General features: G+C 35.4%; 1 protein-coding gene across 4 annotated transcripts in view; it reads left to right on the top strand.

Moving 5' to 3' along the window:
* The window catches only part of LOC145666699 (Y+L amino acid transporter 2), a 240,121-nt gene that overhangs the window by 113,308 nt on the left and 103,194 nt on the right, over positions 1-23,619 (top strand). For all 4 annotated transcript variants that reach the window (XR_014127806.1, XR_014127807.1, XM_081734195.1 and 1 more), the window contains exon 2: positions 9,451-9,576. Coding sequence is in view for 2 of the 4 variants with exons in the window: in XM_081734195.1 (XP_081590321.1) it covers positions 9,451-9,576 (126 nt within the window). In the remaining 2 variants the exon portion in view is untranslated. The remainder of the gene's footprint in view (positions 1-9,450; positions 9,577-23,619) is intronic.

Raw genomic sequence — 23,619 nt, 5'->3', positions numbered from 1 at the left:
AGATTCATTGAATGAGATCGAGTCTTGTTCAAGGTTATCAGTCCAAGTAAGAAAAGTTTTAGAATCATTTAAAAGTTTAGAAAATCAAATGAAACAACCTGCTGATGTGTATTAGTTGGCGTAAAACTTTGAAGAATCCTACATTTGAAAACTTACACATTATTTTTTGAACTGTATATAATTTACGATTTCACTGATTTTGTGAAAACTGTGAAATGTTAAGCTAGAAAAACTCACCTTATCGAGATCAACATCTGAAAAATCGGCATAGTTTATTATATCCACAGTTTTGTCAAAAAATCTTGTACATTTGTCCGTAGGAGAATTGTTTGAGAGTGATGTAATTCAGAATTACATTTCGATTTATCGACGGAAAATGTGAGGTGTTCCGGAATTAAGGACGAACTCAACAAAAGTTATGTGCAATGTAAACGCTCGGAAAATACATACGATATGTTTGAGTATCAAATGTAATTCACTGTATGATATGTATCAAACTGCTCCATAATAGCTAGTATTTTCGTTTGTCCTTGTAAAATATTAGTTTCTAAATAAATGGACGATTATTTCGACCGTTCAGTGCATTTTTAGGAAAAAAGCCTTTGAGTTTGTCCTTATTACTCTGAATGCCTTAAATATTCTCTCTTGACCTTTCTGTACAAGTAATAGCATATAGTGGAGCTCCTTCGTGGTTAAGCGGTTAGCGACCGCGCTCTTGGCGAGGGAGACTCGGGTTCGATTCCCAGTGAATGCTCATGCGGTTCGGATTCCACGTTAATCAGTAGGTCGCGTCTCATATAGCCTCGCTGCTGAAAGGAACGTTAAACTCCAAATCAACTCGACTCAATAGCATATAGTGGATTCTAAAACCTTTTCCTTCTTGAAATTTTGAAAACTATTCTGTATTCTTTATACACACAGAGATTTCAAGATAAACATTAATTTTCTGCAAATTAATCACGAAACTTTTTTTTCTTTCTAATATTAATCTTTTCACAAATTAGCAAAATAATTTTATTTATTTTTCAAAGATCACGGTAAAATGTGTTTTAGAAAGACTCCGTCTACTATGGTTGAAATCTAGCAAAGAACTTCGTTGACCTTTCGATAAAGAGTGGACTTTTCCATTGGATGAAAATATAATTGTACGTACAACACAATCTCAAAGGAAATAAAAGGAGGGTAAAAGAAGGAAAAAGAAAAGAATGATTTTTGTTTGCTAATGGTATCGAGGGAGGAACAAAGGATTCTAAGCAAAGGACTCCAGTAACTGCATTTATTCAGTGAAGGAATTTTTCTTTTGAATTCTAATAAAAAGAATGAGCAGAAATACGACAAAGCCCTCTTTGATTGAAAAAAGAAAAAGACAAGAAAAGAAATGGCTTAACAAGGTACAGGAAGTCAAGTCAGTCAACACAATTTTATCTCATGACGCATTCAATTGCATTTTCTCTTTTAATGACAGTGACATACAGTATAGTAGGTGTACTTCTTACTGTATGTATATTGTCTTATTCTCTAATTCAGTGTTTCTCAAACTGTGATCCTTGTCCTATAAGATGAACCTTAGTAAAAATAGAAGAAGGAAATATCAAATGAATTGAGTATAATACATTATATTTGAAAATATCAAATAGGAATGGATTATACAAATACAAGGTATGAGACTAGTGTTTATTCCAGGCATGTTTTTTGGGGCGGCACTCCCCCTCCTCGGAGCTCAGAGTGTCCCCCGAAGGAGACCAAAACAATACGTATATAATATAATAATATATAGAACAGTACCAGCAGTGCTTTCCGAATACTAATTGTGCTCCGTTGGAACATTTTTCTGAAAGAAACACTGTATGCAGTTGTATTAAGATAAAGACGATATAAATTCTAATAGCTTACAAAGATGTATTTATAGTAAAATATTCTTGATTGCCTTCAATCACTTTTTTTAAACTACTAGTAGTATCCACCTTCTATTAATACGAATGTATTCACAATTACGGAAATTTAATTAAAACTTTTTAAAAATAGAAGTATACTGGTATATACTCAAGATATTGAAACTTCTTTCAAAGGAGATAGGAGTAGGGTAGTCCTGGAACATTCCGACTAACAAAAGTTATCCCCAGTTGAAAGAAGTTTAAAAAAAGGTTGTTCTAATTCATTGTAGTGCAATCTGTTCCTTGATAATTCTAGAGAACGGTGCTTGTGAATCAAAACCTATTGATTTAATTGTTCATGTTGAATTATGAATCAACAAATTATTGTCTTAGTTGTTTCTCAAAATTCCTTCTGAGTACTCATTAGTTCTTGGAGATAACAACAAAATGAACTTTAAAGTTGATAGAGATAACTTTTCATATTAGTAGTACTTGGTTTTCTAGGTTCGATTTTATTACAATCTACATTATTATTTTCTTGAATACTTATTTGCGTAGTTTTGTTAAGATTTTCTTTCTTTCTTTTTTTTTTCTTGCTAAATTGAACATTGACAGGGGAATGAAAAAATTTTTCGTTTAACATCAGAATTCAGCAGACTGACTTCGACATTTCAGCAGATATGCGTGCTTCTTTATTATTACATAGACGAAAATACTAGTTTTTTCTACATTCGTCCGATCTAAGCCCGAAACCGATTCAATGAGGCTTCTAAGGATATTCGTGGTAGGAATTTTCAACACTTTCCTGATGATGAAAGAATCGAAAATATTTCTTTTCACTTTTCACAGTTTCCTTCGTTTACTTTCGTGTTTACTTTTTAAATGTATCTCCAATGTAAAACAGCAGCCTGACTAGGAGTTAACATATTTTGCTGCTCAGAAAGCGTGAACTTCGTCCACGTCAAATTTAACATATATTCATATATGCTGTTGAAATGGTACCCTCTGTCCAAGAAGTTTGTAGGTAAAAGTAGATAAATTTTACGTTATAACGTATGACAGTAAGACCAAATTTAAAATCTTTCAACAATATGTCAGCTAATTATTCCTTTCCTTTTGAGTTGGGCCTGGGTGGGGGTTCAGTGGTAGTGCGGTAAGTTTCTGTTTCTATTCTGGGCCATTGTGAAGAATGTGATTGTGTTCATGCTTTTGCTCAAGATCTCCCATTTCATCTCACCTTCTCATTCTTTTATAATCATCCACTTACTTTGATTTTGCTTTATCTTTATCGGGAAATGTTAAACATTTTTTTAAAAATCTACTTCTGTATGATTTGTCATCATATGACTTACCTATTTGAGCAATGAAATGTCATCTTTATTCATCATCAACTCGTCAAAGTCATCAAGGGCAATTTTAGCTATTTTTACTAAAGTGCATATTTTGAATAGGGACTCTGCTCTCTACAATGCGGTAAATATACTAATATAAGCTCTACCTCCAAGCAGAACAAAATGAAACAAGTTTGTATATCTATGTAAGCATACAGGTGCGAAACCTGTGACACATTTTTTAAACGAGAATTTTTCAAAACCTAGATCAGACTAGTCTTTGACAAGCTGAGGACTTCACCTCCTCAAGTCACCAGATTTGCTTGGTTTGCAGCCTCGCTACTTCTTCTTTTTTTCAGCCTTTGCTTCCGTCTTTGCATAGAACAATACGCTTATGACATTATTCTTTGCGAAAAATTTGAACTCCTTTCCCCGTTAGAATATACATTTTAATCAAAGTGAAATAATAAAAACCCATGTCGGCCCAAGTGCTCACTGTATTTGAAAATTCATTTAGGAGGTTCACCCCCTCTTTTCCTCTGATAAGACCAACAACCTCAAAGTCACTTTATAGTATTAAGAAAAAAAAATAGAAATTGCTCCTCTTCTCTCGTTAAAAGCGGACTTTCCGGAATCCTGTGGGGGGAATTTCAGGAAAAGCTGTGGCATATGCCCACTTATTTTGAATAAGGAGTTTATTTACAAAGTTTCATATCCATAGCGTGTCTCTAATCGCAAGGAATTTCGAGATATGGTCATCTTAACAATTGCAAACCCGCCCTTTTCCTTCCCTTCTAAGAAAAACATGAAAAACCACTGAAACACGTCTTTAATTATTTTAAATTAAAAGCCTAAATACCAATTTTAATGTCTCTAACCTTAAGGGATTTAGAGAGAGTTTATGGCCACCTTATTACAACAATTGTAACTCCCATCCTTTCTTCTTCCCACGTTCTTTTTTTCTTTTCAGGAGAATAAAAAACACTCTGAAACGTGTCTTTAATTATTTTAAATTAAAAGTCTATACACTTACTTTCATTTCTCGAACCTTAAAGGATTTCGAGCGAATAAGGTGTATAAAGTTTTCTAACCTTAAACATCTTGTTATAACGATTGTAACGATTGTATATATATAATATAATATAATATAAAACGATGAAACGTCTAATTATTTTAAATAGGAAGTCAAGTCCATATACCAAATTTCTTGTCTCCACCTTTCAGAGATTCGGTTTTGATTTGATTTTGAATCTCTTTCAGCAGCGAGGTTATATGAGACGTGTAGCTACAACTTAACGTTGGACCCGAAGACCACGAGCTTCCATCTGGAATCGAACCCATGTCTTCCCCGCCAAAGGCGCGTACACTAACCGCTTAGCCACGAAAGAGTTGTTAAGAGATGTGGACATTTTACTATAATTGCTACCTCCATTCCCTCTTTCGCGGTGGCTCAGTGGTAGAGTGTTCATCTCCGGTGCTTGGGGTCCCTGGTTCGATCCCAGCTCGCGTCGTGTGGACTTTGTGGTGGACAAACACCGTGCTCGTGGGTTTTCTCGGGGTTCTCCCGTTTCCTCCCACTTTCTTCATTCCACCATTTCATTCATTTCTCATAATCACCGTCTCCTTTAGCCTAACCGACATAATCGTGGGACGTAAAACTGAAAGATTTCATTTCATTTTTCCATTCCCTCTTTCCCAGTCGAACCTCCAAAAATTCTTCCTTAGTGTACCTTACGTTACAAATCCCATGCTCTGCCGAAATTTCAAGTTTCTAGCTTAAGCCGTTTGACCTGGACGTTGATGGGTCAGTCAGTCACTCAGGACTACTACTTTTAGTATAGAGAGATTACGAGCATTACGATGGTGATGTGTACTTGAAGTATGCCTAGTAAATTTTAATTTCTCTGAACACGTTGAGATTTTATACATTATCGTTGGGTATTTTTATTCCCTATGCAATTCTGAACGGTTAGATTTTATGTTTTTTAGAGAGAGAGAGAGAGAGGAAGGGAAAGGGCAATATATTAGTTTATAAGGAACTTGTTTTGAGTGATACTTCAGTCAAAAAATAACCAATGTACTTATGCGTTTACCGCGTGCTTAGTGTTTTCTTATCAGTCAGTTATTGAAATTATATACGGTAGCTATTGTATTGTTCAAACCTACAGTAGATAGCATTTGACACCGTACAAGGAAAGAAGGAAAAATGTTAGAGATTGAGAAAATAACAGAAGATTAGTGATGAGCAAATGCAAGACCAAGACCAAGACTGGGGTGGTCTTGGTCTTGGTATTGTTCTTGCACATCCAGTCTTGGTCTTGGTCTTGCACTGGAACCCTTAGTCTTGGTCTTGGTCTTGTTCTTGCACACCCAGTCTTGGTCTTGGTCTTGGTCTTGCATGCAAGAGTCTTGCAAGTCTTGCAAGTCTTGCATTTAAGAAATCTCAAGCTTTTCCTAGGTAAATTTTACTATGGATATAAGGGATAATAAACTCTACAATGCGCCAATAGTGACGGAAATATAATACGTGTTTCTAAATGTAATATAATTTAACTTTGTGTAAGTATCATGATAGTGTACAACATAGGTGATTACCTTCCCACTTGTAAGATATGCCTAAATCACAACGTTTCGTAATCTGTTTATATTTTTTAACAGATCCAACACCCCGCTGATTCCCAAACTAGGGATGCTATCCCTGAACGCATGAAAGAAAATCAAGACGGCACAGTTTATTGATATACCATGAAATGCAAAATTATTTTTACACTCTAAAGGCGTCAGATTTTTCTTTTCAACCACGATTAGCTAATCCTTGTATTAATCAAACTTCCAATGAAATATTGAGATTTTGTTTTACAGATTCCAATATGTACTCTATGGGCAGAAACTTGACATTACGCAAAAATGATGAAAAAATTGCAGGCTTTCGATACATGGGCATGGAGAAAAAAAAAAAGGAGAGAATTAGCTGTGTTGAACGGACAACGAATGAGGTGTTAAAAAGAAATCAGCAGTAGTGAAGAAAAGAATATTATATGTTAAGAGAAGGAAAAGGAAACGGTTAGGATGTTGGCTGAGGAAGAACTGTATTATGAGGGACGTGCTGGAGGGTATTGTGAAAAGAAAGAGAGGGAGGGAACGAAGGAGACTAGTTGAAGGAAGGTATAAAAACAGAAAATTGCTACGTCAAGACGAAGAGACTAGCTGAGGACCACCGAACGTCGAAGTTTCTCAGTTGCAGCAAGTAACCTGCCAATAAGGCAGAATAGCTATTATGAAGATGATGATATATTTAGCAATATTGACTAAAAAAGAGAAAGAGAAAATTAAAATAATAATTATTATTATCAAACCTCTTAATATTTTAGAATAATTTGAGTGAAAACTGAAAACGATTCAACTGTCTGTCTTTTGTGTAAATTCAATCTATATAAATACTTTTGACCTGTGTTGGAAATACAAAATAACGGAATCAAACTCCAAGTTATTTGAAGTCTCACTTGTGAATATGGATTACTAGCATCAATTACCCACTTCGTTGGGTTAAACTTTAAAAAAATAATAATATATTTCGTTAGTCAGTCACTTTTTACTATTAGTAAAGCGCTCTGTGATATCTGTCATTTTCGATTATTTTTATATTTCCCTCCTCCTCCCCAAGTTACGAGGCTGAATTTGGTCGTAAGCTGTATCGAAAGTGTCAGTATTCAACTCAGCGAACTAAACTATGGCTTCGACAACAATATTTGTCATTTTCGATCTTTTTATATATCTTCTCTTCCTTCCGCCAAACTACTGGGCTGAACTTGGATTTAAATAGCATCGGAAGTGTCACTGTTTATCTCAGCGACCCCTAAAACTACAGACTCCATTTTAAAATAGGTCATTTTCGATTATTTTTAAATATCTTTCATTCCCCCCCCCTAAACTGCACCGTCAAAGTGATATGACAGAAACCACCTCAGGCCCGATCCTCATCTATGTTGAAAATGAGAGCGAGTTCGGTCGGGTGGTTCAAGAGTTATTAAATTATTTTTGTACATTTTCCATCCCCACCTTTTACCCTAAGTTCTATCGTCAAAGTGATTTGATAAAAAAAAAAAAAAAAAGTCAGAACCTCATCTATGTTGAAAATTTGATCGAGATTGCTCGTTTGGTTCAAGAGTTATTAAGTTTTATTTATTATTTTATAACCCCTCTTCCCCCCCTAAGTTTTACTGTCAAAGTGAAATAACGAAAACACTCCCAGTACCAAACCTCATCTATGTTGAAAATTTGATCGAGATCGGTCGGTTGGTTCAAGAGATTAGTAGTCACAAAAATAGTCACTTTCAATTTTATAATATAAATTTATTGTTGTAGTATAATGTTATATCGTTTAATCCCCGATGTGCCGTATACCTAAGGAGGCTAAAAGTTATATTAATAAACAATTATTCAATGTATAAGCATCTGCCCATGAAATCAAACTTGCGGTCACATGCACTAAGTCTTTGTCAATGTCATGAAAATGTTATTTCGATATTAGTTTTAAGAGCACGCATTGAAAATTTCCAACGGATGCTTGAGTGTCGGAGCCAAGGCCATACCCATGTAGTCGAGACCTATGGTGTACGAAATTACCTATGTTCAATAATACATATCTCTTTAGTTTTGGAAAAAGAACACCACTAATATGCTTTGAAATGAAATGAAGTATCTAGTTTAACGTCCCACGATTGTGCACCAAGGCGTTAAACAAAGGAGACAGTGATGATGAGAAATGACTGAAATGAAGAAAGTAGGAGGAAACGAAAAAAATACCTAGAAAATCCACGCACACGGTGTTTGTTCACAAAAAAGCTCACATAGGGCGAGATGACACCATTATGGCTTGAAAACGAGTAATATCTACAGAAAACGCGAACAACCGATTCCGAAAACGACATACTGATCGACTCACACGGATTGCATGAACTACTGGGAACACATTCACTCCAGCAGCATTTTTACTGAAGCCAAAACATCCATCTCCTTCTTTTTTACATTATACAAAAAAAATTCAAGTAGTGGCGGTACTTGTGCAAGACTCTTGCGCAAGAGTCTTGGTCTTGGTCTTGGTCTTGGTCTTGCACCCCTTGGTCTTGGTCTTGGTCTTGCATCGGGATACCTGGTCTTGGTCTTGCATGCAAGACTCTTGCAAAAACTGCAAGACCAAGACTCTTGCGCTCATCACTACAGAAGATGCGTTGTATAAGGATTGTATGTATGTATCATTGTAACTTTGAGTTACTACTGTTTTTTTTTTTTAAATAAAATGATTTGCTTTCTTTGAAAAATCTTATTTCTGTAACAAAGAAGTATTTCTACTCTGAGTACTTACGCTAGTCATTTCGTAGATTTCTCATATTTACCATAAAATGCTAAACAATTTTTTAGACTGTAATCTGTGAATATAAAATAAGAAGTCCTGCCTGTCTGATGAACACCGGACTTCGAACTCAGACGAACTCCATATAAAAGACGCAAAAGTAGAAACGTTAAAATATTACCCGCAGTAACATGTGGGGGCATTCAGGGACGCCCGTAGGATTATTTTCTAGGGGGACAAAGGACCGACTCCAGGGAAAAGGGGAAGACCGACATACAAGCACAGTTGCGAATACACACACACATACACATTTTGATGCACGCCTGCGCATAATACATCATATGAAACAATGGTTATTTACACACACACATCTCTATTAACAATAGTAAGTAAACTGAACTACTATAGTATTTAATATAAATATATTAAGTATAAATAATAGTGAGTAAGCAAATTTTTGTCTTGACATGTATTTTCAAGAACTGAACACCTTTCGAAAATCTAGGGGTGCAACTCTCCCCCTTGCCCACTGCAGCGGCGATCATGGAGGCATTTGCTAGTTTTACATGTAAAAAGCGGGACAATAGACTTTAGATAAGGTAATAAATTGATTAATTACTTTTTACCTATGTTAAATGTTGTTAGGCTTTCCTCAACTTTTTACATTTCACCGTTTTTCATTTCCATCCACTTTATTTTCTTTGTTCTCCATATCCTCTTTGACAGTTTTTCTTTTTGGAAAACTTTTCTCTCTCTGACTGGATCTGCCATATTGGTAAACGGTAGGGCTATTCCTTTTATTTGTCCACATATATAAATTACTGTAATTAACATTAGTTGAATTATTCAGTTTTAACATCTCGTTATTTTTTCTCTTTTTTTCTACTTTCAGTGGTGCTGACATTTGTCAATTGTTGGGATGTGAAATGGGCAACTCGAGTTCAAGATGTGTTCACGTACGCCAAGCTGGTTGCTCTTATTGCCATTATTATAACAGGGTGTGTACAACTTGGCAAAGGTATGTAATCTATAACATGAGATGTCTGAAACTATTTCTAATATTTATCATCTAGAATAATTAAAATAGCGTTCTGATTCCCTGCTTTCCTTTATACCGCACTTCATTCTTATGGTAGTGAACTGTACTCATCTGCACTAGATTGTAAAACTCCATTTTCACCACCTATTGTGTTCAATATAATGGTCCTGTGATGAGCTATTGCACGACATCGGAGCTTCTATTGAATGAGGCTTCTATTCAGCACAGCCTGCTCCAGTGTAGCTACTCGTCCTTGCACACTTCATAGACTCCGTTTCGTAGTGTGCAAAAGACCAAAGGCACAAAATTCCATGGGTGATGCATCTGGCTGTTGAACAGGAATGTGTATAAATGGGATAGCCTTAATACCGGTCTTCTCTTCCATACGAGTCATGTAGGCCAGTATTGTTTTGTTGGATGTGGACTTTTTCAGTCTCATTGCCATACAAAGCAGTGGTATGTTGGCGGTGTGTGTTGTGTGTATAGTGCTACATTTACCTTTACATTAGTTTCCATTCTGTATACGTATAGTAAGTTTAGCTAAGTACAGAAACTCACCACTACCATAAACTCTGTGGGGAAGCTTTCCTTGCACGTGTGGATCCACTGCGCGTGCTCCTTTCCATCGATAGGACGTTAGCAAATCGCACATCCTGCTTTGACTCGCGCAAACAGACCAACGCCTTGTCTATAATGATGATACAACATTATTCATCACCTGCTAGGTAGTGTTCATACAGATGTTTGCCTGCCATTCTTCGTTGGGAGACCATGGACTTTGCGATTGCGCACAGTTTTCAAAGCTAACTTCTGTTGGATTATCCGGTTAACGATCGCTGGTGACCGTTGTACACATACTATTATTTTACGTTGCGATGGATTCTCCTTGGTGACATATTGCTGTATTTTAGAAATTACATCTCGAGTGCGTTTCGGAGTTGGTTGCTTCTCCTGCGACTTTTGACCTTGCGTTGTGTCCGTCGAGAATGAATGCAATTACGATGAAATGCTACATGTCCCTTATCAGATACTGAGAGATCTTTCCACTTACTGTTTTTTTTAATTTTTTTTTTAAACTTTACTCTAGCTATAGCTCATATCGGGAAGTGTTACTATGGAACCCTCCCAAAGCGGATATGTTTTTTTGGAGGCATGATGATCACAAAGACACTCTCTCCTAACTTGTAGATAACAGTTTGACTCAGTTTGTAGATGACACTTTGTGTGATATGTGCAATATGTGACCGGAACAAACGCAGAGCTTTTGGTGGCGCCTCTAATTCACTACCAGAAGGATGAAAGAATCTTCTGTAGCATTTGTTACGCAGGCAGCTATCGAACATAGATAGAGGGCTTTACTTGTTTAATTTCTTTTATCGTCAATTTCCCATATTTTTTTTTTTTTTTTTTTTTTAGCTCGCTTCCAAGTTAATTTTCGTACACTTTCTGTACCTTATATCTATCAAACAATATATTTTTCGACCAATATCTATTAATATTGTTTTGCTTTTCTATATGTATGTCTCATGCACGGTAGTATCCTAAAGTGCACCATTTTTGCAAATCTCCAGTATAGAAAAATGATTTAGTATAATAATAATAATAATAACAGTAATAATAATAATAATAATAAAATAATAATAATAATAATAATAATAATAATAATAATAATATACAGTCATTTGATACTAAGAATTATTCAGTTCTCAATTGACTAGAGTAGCAGTATCGAATTGATGTTATATTAGGTGATAGACTGAAATGGAAAACAATCCTCCAATTGAACGAGTACAACCAATTTGTGAAATAATCATACAGCAACAAAACGGTGTAGCTCCTCACTATGGGAACATTGTGAAGTACTTATTAAATGAACAGTTCTAATGAATGGATGGGCAGACGAGATACAACTAAATGGCCTGCGCGTTCACCGGATCTCAACCCAATGGACTTTCCTGTCTGGGGAATAATGAAGATAGTTTATTTTTCTGAAAGTTTACGAATGTAGAGCGTTTAGAGGAACTTCTGAATTATTTCTGAATTTGATAAATTACTGTCCAATAACATTAGTGATATAATAGATTCTTCTGTGCTTGAAAGATGTAATTTGTGCATTGAAAACGATTTAAGACACTTTGAATACTTGATTTAGGTAATACAACCTAACTTAATGTTATGGTTTTACTTTTAATAATTTCATAGTATCTAGTTGATAAAAATAATTCGTTTCGAGTGGATTTTTGTCAAGTGGTTTATAATCCACCTTTTACAATATTCGAGATAGCTCCACATAGATATTGAATGCCTGTTGCATATCAACGAAATCAACGCAAATTCACAGGATGCGACCAAGAATGGAAATTGCACTCCTATATTCCGAATGTGAAATGTCTCGTAACTAAGTTAGCGTGACTCGCATATTTTTCAAGAATACGGGTATTAGGGCACCATAAAATTATGTGGGCAGATGTGCATCTCGTAAATTGCTATTATGGAGGTTTTTTTTTTCTCTTTGTCACTGAAAGCGGAAATTGTTGTCAGCCAAATGACAGAACGTAAATTACATCTAACGAGGAGTGAGCTATATTATATTATACAGTGGCAGAAAGTTCGTTGTACCGGAAAAAATATTTTTCCAAACACGTCCAAAATAGTCTATTACATGAGATACGGAACACATTCCGAGAAACAAAAGAATGACTTCATTTGTGCAGGCTGTCGCTAGTGTTCTTACTTTAATTTTCCTGAAGACACATTTTACGACCATTACTTTCAATAAAACCGTTGCGATGCTGCCTTTCGCGAAATACCCTCGTGCTTTTGTCAATTCGGGAAATCAGTTGGCGTTTTATTGCAGTTGTTTGGCAAATACGGATTTTTTTTTTTTTTTAAATCTCCGTTTCTGTTATGTCCAATTACGAAGATTCCTTCCCATAAATTGAATTATTGGAAAGCGGATTCTTGGTTCTCTCTGTTCTGTCTCTTTCTGTTTCTTAATAAAACTGTAGAGAAAATCCTCTATAGTAAAATTACAGTGCTACAAGTTAAGCATTACTGAAATGTGTTACTGATCTAGCGGATCAACTGCATAATGCAGCACTAGCTATATTCAGAGTTGTTAGATTTCATTCCGATACACTGGAAAGTAAACTAAACGTTTTCAAAACACATTTTCAAGTTAAATCAGGGCCGGTTCTACTATATGTGCAACACGTGCATTTGCACGGGACGGCAGGTTTCGAGGGGGGAGGGGAGGGCGGAAAAATCTGTCGTAACTATACTAGGTGCTCGTGGAACGAGGATGGCGAGGTTACTACGATAGATTCAGACCCCATTAAAATCATACATAGCAGCAGGTATGAATGTAGTTTTAAAAATCACATTTTTAAAAATGAAACATGTAAAAATTATAGATAGTCAAGCAACTAATTCACAAGTTGTATCACAGAGCAAGACCTGGAGTACCTGTCCCTCAACTAAGTGAGCTCTTATGCAAACATAGATGGCAGTATAACGCAATAGATTCTGGGATGTAGTTGTGTCCTTTTCACAACTATTTTAGCTACTGGCCGCGAAATACCTTTCTCACTAAATGAAATGATAACCAGATGACAAATTTGTAGTAGTACGATACAACTGTTAGCCGTTAGCGTGATGCTTTTATATTCCTTAGTGAATGTATGTATTAATATTTGTTAATTTGAAAATCATCCGTTGCCTTTGTTATTGTAAACCTTTATTAATATTTGACACACACACACACAAAAAAAAAACTTTTCAAGCACAAATAGTGATTTTCTAGAAAAAATAATTTTCCTACTTTTATATGTGACTGATGATTGTTTGTATTTTGTACAGGTAAGTATGCGTTATCTGCTTACACCTATCCTTTTTAAGGTCACTGTTACGTATAGGTCTCTTTCTATAGCTTTCAGAAAATTTTTCAATAATTGAAGACTTTACCCGAAAACCCGTCAAGTCCAAAAAGTGAAAGTGTAAATGAGATAGCTTCACAATGGTTTCTCGTCATCCGATTTTCTTCAAACTTGGCACATATATACTAGACCAAAAATAAATCGACACGTTTTTTTTTTCTTTCGGAAAATAGGTTAAGGAGCAAAGAGTCTCTTTCCAAAAAAGGGCCCTCGTGATTAAAAGGGCCACTTTAAAGAAACGAAACTCTGCCGATGCAAAGATGACTTCAAAATAGGAAATACGGGTTTTGTCGCTTTTGAGAAAAAAGGGTTGCAGGGGTAATGTCCCATTCGAAATGACAAAGAGACCCGCACAATCCTTACGGAAATTGGATTCAATGGTATTGCTTCAAACCGTGATATGTTGTAGATATCGTGTCCCTAAGAAAAAGTCTTAACGGGCACAACCACAAATCACTGACCGTTTGGCCACTAAGAATACAGGGGCACATTTTTGAAAATAGCCAAAGATAACGACACTCTGGATTTCGGTAAAAATGACTGAAACGTTGATATGTTGTAGATATTGTGAGTCTGAGAAAAAGTCTTAATGGGCGTAACCACCAATCACTGATTGTTTGGCCACTACGAGACCACTTTTTTGAAAGCAGCCGAAAATAGTTATATTCTGAATTTCGATTAAAATGACTGAAACTGTGATATATTTTAGATGTTGTGATCCTGGATAAAAGTTTCAATAAACACAACCACCAATCATTGGCCGTTTGGCCACTACAGGGCCACATTTTTGAAAACAGCAGAAGGTAACGTTATTCTGGATTTCGGTAGAATTGCTTGAAACTATATGTTGTAGAAATTGTGATCCTGAGAAAAAGTCCCAATTTGTACAACCAACCGTCACTGACCGTTTGGCCACTGCAGGGCCAAATTTTTTAAAGCGGCAGAATGTAACGCTATTTTGGGTTTCGGTGGAATTGCTTGAAACTGTGATATGTTGTAAATATTATGATCCTGAGAAAAAGTCTCAATTTGAACAACCATCCATCACTGACCGTTTGGCCAATACTGGACCACTTTTTTTTAAAAAATAAATAAATAAATAAATAAAATTGATAAAAGTAATGGTATTCCGGATTTTGGTGGAATTGCTTGAAACCGTTATATGTTGTAGATAATGTAATCCTGAAATAATCTCAACAGGTGCAGCCACCAATCAACGACCGTTTGGCCACTACAGGGACACTTAATAAAAAGCAACAGAAGGTAACGGTATTCTTTATTGTGGTGGAATTGCTTGAAATCGTGATATGTTGTAGATATTGTGATCCTGAGAAAAAGTCTCCATGGTCACAATCACTAATCAGTGACCATTTGGCAACTACGGAGCCACATTTTTTTGTTAAACAGCAGAAGGTAAGGAAACTCTGGAATTTTGGTAGAATTGTATGAAACCCTGAAAATTCATATTCCACAACCCGGAAATTGATGGGGAGAGTAACGGTGAACATCATTTAAGCATAGCCCATATTCACATGCTCATCTCACGGAATAAAACAAAACATAGACAATTTTTCTCAGGATCACGACATCTGCAACGTATCACACTTTCATTCATTTACACCGAGATCAAAAAATCGTTATTCCCGGCTTTTTAAAAAATGGACCTGAAGTGGCCAATAGGGCTGCCAACTGGCCGGTTTTTGACCGGCCTGGCCGGAAATATTGCTGTTATTTTGGTTAAAGCCGGTGATTGATACAAACTTCTTACCAACCCCTTTATGACTGTTTTTTTTTTTTAAATCAAATTTGTATCTAGTTCGAAGTATATATATTTAAAAAGTAACTTTCACTCTGTAAATTCAAAACTGTCACCTTTCCCCATCTATAAATGATTAATATACTGTATTTTGTTCATGTGTTTAGATAATTTTAAAAAAGACAGGGACTGTATCAAAGAAATTTTGAAATTTGCTTGAATTTGAATTTTATATATTTATTGAGTGTGAAAAGGGATTTCTTAAAGCAATTTCCTGTAGTTGCAGTATAAGTTTAAAGAATAAATTTCATTTTCCAAATGCAAAATTGTCACATAAAAATTACTTTACTTTTGTTCATCTGTTTCAATGACTAAAGAAATGGTAGTTACTGTTAAATACAATAAAATGATCAATACGATTTCAGTTTCTCATTTATAGCATAATATGTCTATTAAGCTTATTAGTGCTCGTGAATGGGTCCGAATAGAGATATTTTACACTCAGACCTATATCATAGGGAATTTTGAGGGGGAGCTATTATTATTATTATTATTATTATTATTATTATTATTATTATTATTATTATTATTATTATTATTATTATTATTATTTTCCAGACTTGGCAGTCCTATGGCCAAACGATCATAATACGATGGTTGTGTCCATTAAAACCTTTTCTCATGATAAAATCTTCAACATATCTCAGTTTTACTAAATCTTACCGAAATCTAGAACATTGTTATATTCAGCTGTTTACAAGAAAGTAGCCCTGTAGTGATCAAAGGATTAGTGCTTTGTGGTTGTGTCCATGGAGGCTTTTTCTCAGGATAAAAATATCTACAATATCACAGTTTGTCATTTTCACCGAAACACAAAACACTATCTTCGATTGCTTTAAAAAAAATGCCTCGTAGTGGCCAAACGGCCAGTGATTGGTGGTTGTCCCTATTGAGACATTTTCTCAGGATCACATCATCTACAACATATCACAGTTTGTCATTTTAATCGAAATGCAGAATATCACTATCTTCGGTTGCCTTCAAAAAACTGGCCTCGTAGTGGCCAAACGTCAGTGATTTCTGGTTGTGCCCGTTGAGACTTTTTCTTAGGAACATCATATCATCATATCTACAACATATCACGGTTTGAAGCAGTTCCATTTAAATCCAATTTCCGTAAGAATTGTGCGGAGTAATTTGTCATTTCGTAGGGGGCAATTGCCCCCTGCAACCCTTTTCTCGTAAAAGCGACAAAACCCGTATTTCCTATTTTGAAGTCATTTTTGCATCGGCAGAGTTTCGTTTGTTTAAAGTGGCCCTTTTAATTACGAGGACCCTTTTTTGAAAAGGGGCCCTTTTCCCCCTTAACCTATTTTCCGAAAGAAACAAAAAAAAAAAAAAAATACGTGTCGATTTATTTTCGGTCTAGTATGTATGTGCCAAGTTTGAAGAAAATCGGATGACGAGAAACCCTTGTCTAGACTTGACGGGTTTTTGCCCCAAAGTCTTCAATTTGACCTTTTAACCTTGAGAGTGACCTTAGATGGCTGGTTCGGTTATTGGATCTCGGTATTGAGCTAAGGTACATATATTCCAAATTTGAGCCCCCTAGCTGTTAAAGGTAAAAAGTTATCTTGTTTACAGAGAAAGGTATTTCACCCCATTTGCGAATTTGTATAGCTCGTACCTCGCCATATTATTTAAAATAAATATTTCTTGTTGGAAACACTTCATAATGATGGTAGTTAAATTTACTAAGTTGACCTTCTATTCGAATACTACATTCATCAATTATGTTTGGTAACATAGATACTGCTAAAGTAAATTATCAAACGAATCCCAGTATGACTTGCTTGATTGCTGTCAAATACAAGAAATCAATTCTCGAATAGTAGCGAACACCTGTTCTCTTTAGTCAATTATTGCAGTTTTTATATGAAAACTAATCCTCTCTTTGTCATAAACAAGTTCCTTATTGAAGGTGGAAACAAGTTTTTTCTTTTTAAAAAAAAATTTTTAACAGAGGTAGAAGGAAAAATCAAGAGAGATAATAGAGCTAGATGTACTGGAATTATGAACTGATTATATTGAGAATGAAGCTCGATGTTGAATTCTACAAAAACGATGACCATTTTTCCTCTGGATGTGTGGTTGCTTTATCTTTCACAAACATAATAGATTATTATTTAAATTTTTAAAAAAAGATACGAGATTGTATTTGTAGTGTTTAAACTTTTCTGAGTGCGAGTGCTCTTTCCTTCCCCTTCGTTGACCATGATGGGGTAGCATACTTAAAATTCTGGCTGTTAAGATTTGTTCTTTCTGAAGAAGACGGAGTGGCAGCAAATTACCTAGGGCCGGTCCTGAGTTAAATAAATCAAATCCCCTATTATTTCAACATCTTGTTTCTTTTCCCTTATTTTATTATTATTGAAACTGAAAAGAAGAGTATTAAAAAACTGAAGTGGACTACGTTACCACGAAGCCGTGTTAATACAAATAGTTACATGCTATTCAAGCAAGTTTATCGATGATTTATATTACGGTATTGTTTTGTTAGATTACGTTTTTGTTTGTTAGTCAAATCTTTCTCTAACATTGATACGACAATTAAATCTAGGAGGTTCCGGTGGGCAGGTCATATAGTCAGAGTAGAAGAAAGTAGGAACGCTTTTCAAATTTTAACTGGAAATCCAATCGTAAACACCATTAGAAAAACCTAGGCAGAGATGTGAGAACAATATTAAGGTAGATCTCGTAGAGATCGGAAAACGTGAGTTGAGTTGATTTAGAGTTTAACGTCCCTTTCAGCACCGAGGCTATATGAGATATGAACCTGCTGAATAACGTGAAATCCGAAACACATTGAGCAGCTGCCAGGAATCAATCCCGGGTCTCCCACGCCAAAGGCGCGTGCGCTAACCGCTTAGCCACGGAGGAGCTCAAATCGGAAAGCAGTAGAAACTAGATCCAGTTGGCTAACAGCAGAAGTCAGTGGAGAGCTTTTGTGAATGCGGCATTGAACCTCAGAATTCCATAGGCCATAGCAGGGCGCTGTAAATTAAAGCGTCCTGGTCATAGAGTGCGTTAGTCAGAGTGGATTCTTGAACTTAAATTTCACGTACCTCCATACAAACTAGAGGCTCTGAAATTTTACACAAACACATAAACCCGATTACAATGCAATATCTTCAAAGTATTTTCACTGTAGCTAATCGTTTTATTGTAAAATTGGCCACTGGTTTGTTGCAAATGACTAGGCGGGCGTTCTCTTGACTTGAACAAGTTTGAGCAATGAATTGTTTTAAGTTTTATAAAATGTTCTTAGAAAATACAATATGTAAGCTTACACAGTGAAATAAGTATTATATTCAAGTTGAAAAGTTTAGGGTAAAATAAAGAATTGATTGCAGGATAATGAATAAAATAAAAAAGATATATATAAATACCAATAAAACAAGTCAATGCTTTTATAAAATGTACTAAATAACATTTTTTTTTCTTTTGTTGAGTAAAACGAAAATAAAAATCTTCTGTTCAGTGCATTTCATAAGAGCATTAGTTGTAATTGTTTCTTTATGGTTATTATTTCTTGATTCGACAGTTTTGGAAATCATTTGCTATCATTTTGGCTACTGGACACAAAAAAGTGACATCGAGTCTCCACGTGCACTATATAAAAAATTGAGTTACAAAGTTAACTCGAGAGCTAAAATGGTAATTTAAAAAAAAATAAAGTAGAAAGTACATATCTCTGCACCAGACACAATTTGAGGGTTGTGTGTGTGTGTGTGTTTGTTTGTTTGTTTGTTTCGTGGTGTCTTTCTTCTTGTTTCCTTTTATTTGACCCTACTAATTCGTATTCACCAAAGGAATGTTGTATGATAAACGAGACATAATATCCTTATAATCGTTAAAAAAAAAAAAAATAAATGAAAATACTTCCGATAAATACCTGGAATATATATAAGTTATAAATAGTTTTAAAAAAATGGAATATCGTATTTCCAATATTAAATTCACAGGTGAATAAATATTACCAGATGTGGTATTCCGCAGTCTCATGTGTGAGAATAGTTATCTGTAAATTACTATACACAGACTTCATTAAGGAAACAGGAATTGTCCTACTACAATACGCGTATTGGCATTGTCTATCATTTGTGAAGTTTACCTATTTTTAAGAACTCACCAGTCCCAGGTTCGATATCTGGTCGGAGAGCATTGAACGCATTACAGTGGTTCGGATTTCACTTTAAAAGTCTTCATCCCGGCGAAATTAAAATATCGCTAATTTTACAGTAATTATGTGATATCTTCAAATAGATAAAAGATAATCGAAATGTGGAACAAGAGCGCCCTAGACAATATTCTCTACATGAGAAATTGTTATCACGACTCACTTATCTGCTTTCGATTTCGAGCCATTTTGAAAATCGGCATTTATTTTCGCGTTTCTAAACAGCTGAAAACGGAAAGCCGCTAGGTGACTTGTGATAACGGTACCTCACGCAAAATAATATTGTCAAGTCGCTCTTGTTCCATATTTCAATTATCTTTTATCTATTTGAAGATATCACATAATTACTGTAAAATTAGCGGTATTTTAATTTCGCCGGGATGAAGACTCTATGTCATATATCTTCGATCCTAAAAAGGAACGGTAAACTTTGATAAACGAACCAAACTACTATCCGTAAAGATCAGGGTGTTCATGCATGAAGTATGCTCACTTTGCACGCAGCAGTTATCTACTGTTGATGAAAGATGTCTTCTGTCATCTACCCAGTGCTCTTTCAAGACCCGTCGACCCTGCAACAGTTATGCAGAGCTTTCAAAACGGCTTTTCGTTTGCATGTCTTTTATGCAGAGGAAGGTTCAAGGCTAGATACGATGGCTTTTTGTGATATGGCGCACTTGCAAACTGAAAAGACCAGCACCTCGTCTTATTGAAGTGTAAGAGGTACCTCCCACGCTAACAGAAAACCATGTCCCTAAAACGATTCGTTCAATTAAGTTACTGCACAAAAAGAGAGCCTTAAAGAACGTCTGGTTTCATCATCTTGAGACAAGCTTTTTCTTTACACAGCGCATATCTACTAAACTTTGACAACTTGTTTTACAACATAATTCAATGGTCATTTAAGAAACAGCTCTACAATATTTTAGATTTAGACTCGTTAAGCAAAAAGCATAATATTATTATGATAGCAACAATAAGGCATTGATGAAAAAAACAGTTTTCTTAACTACACAGTAAAAAAATTGTTAATTCAACACTGGCTCAGTGTCACCCAAGCTGTGTTAAATTTTGATACATGCCTGGTGCTACTTGAACTCCATCGCATTTTGGAGTAAAATATTAAAACAATAGTCGTTAAATCCACCACTTGACATGATGAGGAGTAATTTTAATAACAAAGTGTTTGGTGTTATATATATACAGTTGCCAAGTAGTTAGTTTTACAAAAACAAGAATCACATTTATTAAACGGACATGACTGTTATGAGAGAGGATAATGTGACATAAATTATTTATTAAGTGCTTAGCAGGAACGAAAGAGTCGGCGACAAAGAGAAACATAGGAACAACTAATGGCAGCTCTTCTACTTATGTAAATGTCATCAGAAATTTCTTACACTAATTAAAACCATTTTCATGAAAGATTACAGAAAATATAATGCGTTATTCGTTGCATGATATAAATGTCAAATTTACTGCGTAAAGCTTTCTTCATAGCGAGAAATGAAAGTTAATACAAATTCTCAATGTCAGTTTTCTAGAATTTGATATTATTGGAAGACAATATACACGCTTAAAATTACAGTATGCATGTATCTAATATTGTCTATTTGATACACATAATTTTGAAGTGGCTGTAATACCATTGCTAACTCATGATTCTAGCAAATAAACCGTTTCACTGAGGTATAAGACTGTTATTAATCAGCTTGCATTCACCATGCTAGCTGGGGTGTTAAGTAACAACAGATCACTTTGGCGTTGTTCTTATTTGCGCGTTTCAAGTTCTATAACAACGCCGCTGTATTATTTTTATACCGTACAACACCATCTCTAAAAGTCAAACTGGTGATGTCAAGTCTATGTTAACCACCTTGGTTTGAAATAACAGGCTAAAAATGGTAGTTATGCTGGGATCACTAGCCTGTGTTAAAATGTGTATTTTTTTTAAAAAACTTTTTTCTTTTGCTGTGTACGGATTGAATAATATTAAATAGTATGTTTACTTTAACTCATCGTTAGCAGAATTGCTATAGATATGCTACATTGACTTGATCCCTAGTCTTCCGTTGCAAGCGCTGCTATCGGCTGAAGGAATTCCACTCGCTTTCTCTCGCTTAGCAACACCTGAACCCTTATTGGTTCAACGCGTGGGTGTGTGAGGGTGTGAGCGTTAAGTTCGCATTTTTGCCACGGCTCAAGACATTTTGGCAGCATAACAGTCATTGTTTTATGTTTTATTATAGATAGCAATGAAATCTAGAGCCAAGGGAAGAAGTAAGAAGTGTCTTTTTTGTTTTTCATATACCCTTGCATTCTCTTAAATAACGAGGGATTCAGAGAAGGGGTAGCAGTTACTATCTTCTGGATTTATAGGTTACTAACCCAGATCCTGGATTTTCACAACATACATTTCAGATTCCAAAAATCTTCATATTTATTTATTTATTTATTTATTTGTACCCTCAACAGAGTATAAAACTCCAGTTACAGAAAGTTAACATTTAGTGTTTATGTGCAGTTAACCAGTAAGAATAATGGTGATAAATAAGTTTAAATACATACGTAAATAAATACATAATAACAGGACAAGACAAGTGTACAAATAAGCCATGAATCATAGGACTTCCAAAACTTGGTTCCTAAAGTGACGTTCTTTGTTACTAAATATATCCAAAAACACATTCTCTTTACTTATTGCATTGTAAGCAGCACTAATTCTTCAAGTAGGTGACATATACAGTATATTTGTTCTTGCTTTCCGGCAAAAGAATGTGTTATTATTCTTTGCACGCGTTTTGAGGGACGGGGCTAGAATAAATGGATTTTGTAACAGCGCTGGACAGTCAATTTTATTATGCAGAAGTTGAAGAGAAAAATTAAGTCAGTTAGTGTTCTTCCTTGTTCTAACGTCCTGAAATATGTCAATATCCGTGGGTTTGAAGTTAGGTAATCATTTCTATTGTGCCGTTCACTAAAGCGTCGCGACTTTCTTGTAATTGGGGAACCATGAACTTATTTTATAGCCATCCTGTACATGGTTCATTTTGTGTGTAATAGCATGAAAAGCTTGATTGCTAAGTGTATGTTTATCACCAAGAGAAAAGTTATCGGTACAGATTTCAATAAATATAGGGTGCTTTTTTAAAAGGCCGGGAACTTTTATGTTGAAATGAAATAAAACAGAAAAAACATTTCTAATATTCGTGAAATTGCCTTTACTTGACAGATCATTTTATGACATTAATGTTTGAAGATGATTTCGGGCATGTGGCCCCCACGGCTGGCGCGTACATGGCGTAATCTGGAGGTCCAATTTTCACTCTCTTCGCAATAAATCAGGCTGTATTTCGGCAATAACGCGTTGAATGTTGACTTCCAAGTGCTCCATTCTTTCTGGTTTCTCGGCGTAGGCATACGACTTTACATATCCCCAGAGAGAACAATCTAATGGCGACAAATCGCACGAACAAGGTGGCCAGTTCTATGAGTTTGAGCCATGCCCGATGAATTTGTCGAATTGAACCATGGTTTTCAAAATAAATTTGCAAGCGTTGCTCCGGTATGAATCTATTTATGATCAATTGCCAAATCAAACTAACCTCAAAACAACCGTGAGCTGTAATATTAACTATCACACAAAGCAGTATTGCCAGTTTAGAGTTCTCCGCCTCAGGGGTAAAAGTTGATCTGAAAAGGTGAGGGTACGGTAGGTAGCGGCATGATGCAACGCCGTTCCCCCTGCCTATCTTGGCCAATATACTTTTTTAGGAACTGGGAGAACGCCATACTTGTTTTTTCGAGGTGGGGGAACGTCGTCCCCCGCGTTTCTCATCACTTTTACTCCTGCTCCGCCTCTAAAGAAAAGAAGAAACAAAAAAAAAAACTTACTTTTAAATGAATCACAGGGAATTTCGAATTCCAAAAAGGCATAGGTCTGGTTCATGCAAACGTGTAAAGATTGAAGAATTAAAGAATTAAAGCAATAAATATGACGAGCATAGGACGTTAATTAATTACAATAACATGCATAAAATAATCAGGAACGATAGTAATGATTAAGAAATAATAAACATTACGCAGGAATA

This window comes from Thermobia domestica, chromosome 12 (assembly GCF_964235325.1).
Source record: "Thermobia domestica chromosome 12, izTheDome1.hap1.1, whole genome shotgun sequence".
NCBI lineage: Eukaryota > Metazoa > Arthropoda > Insecta > Zygentoma > Lepismatidae > Thermobia > Thermobia domestica.
This window is presented reverse-complemented; position numbering and strand designations above follow the sequence as displayed.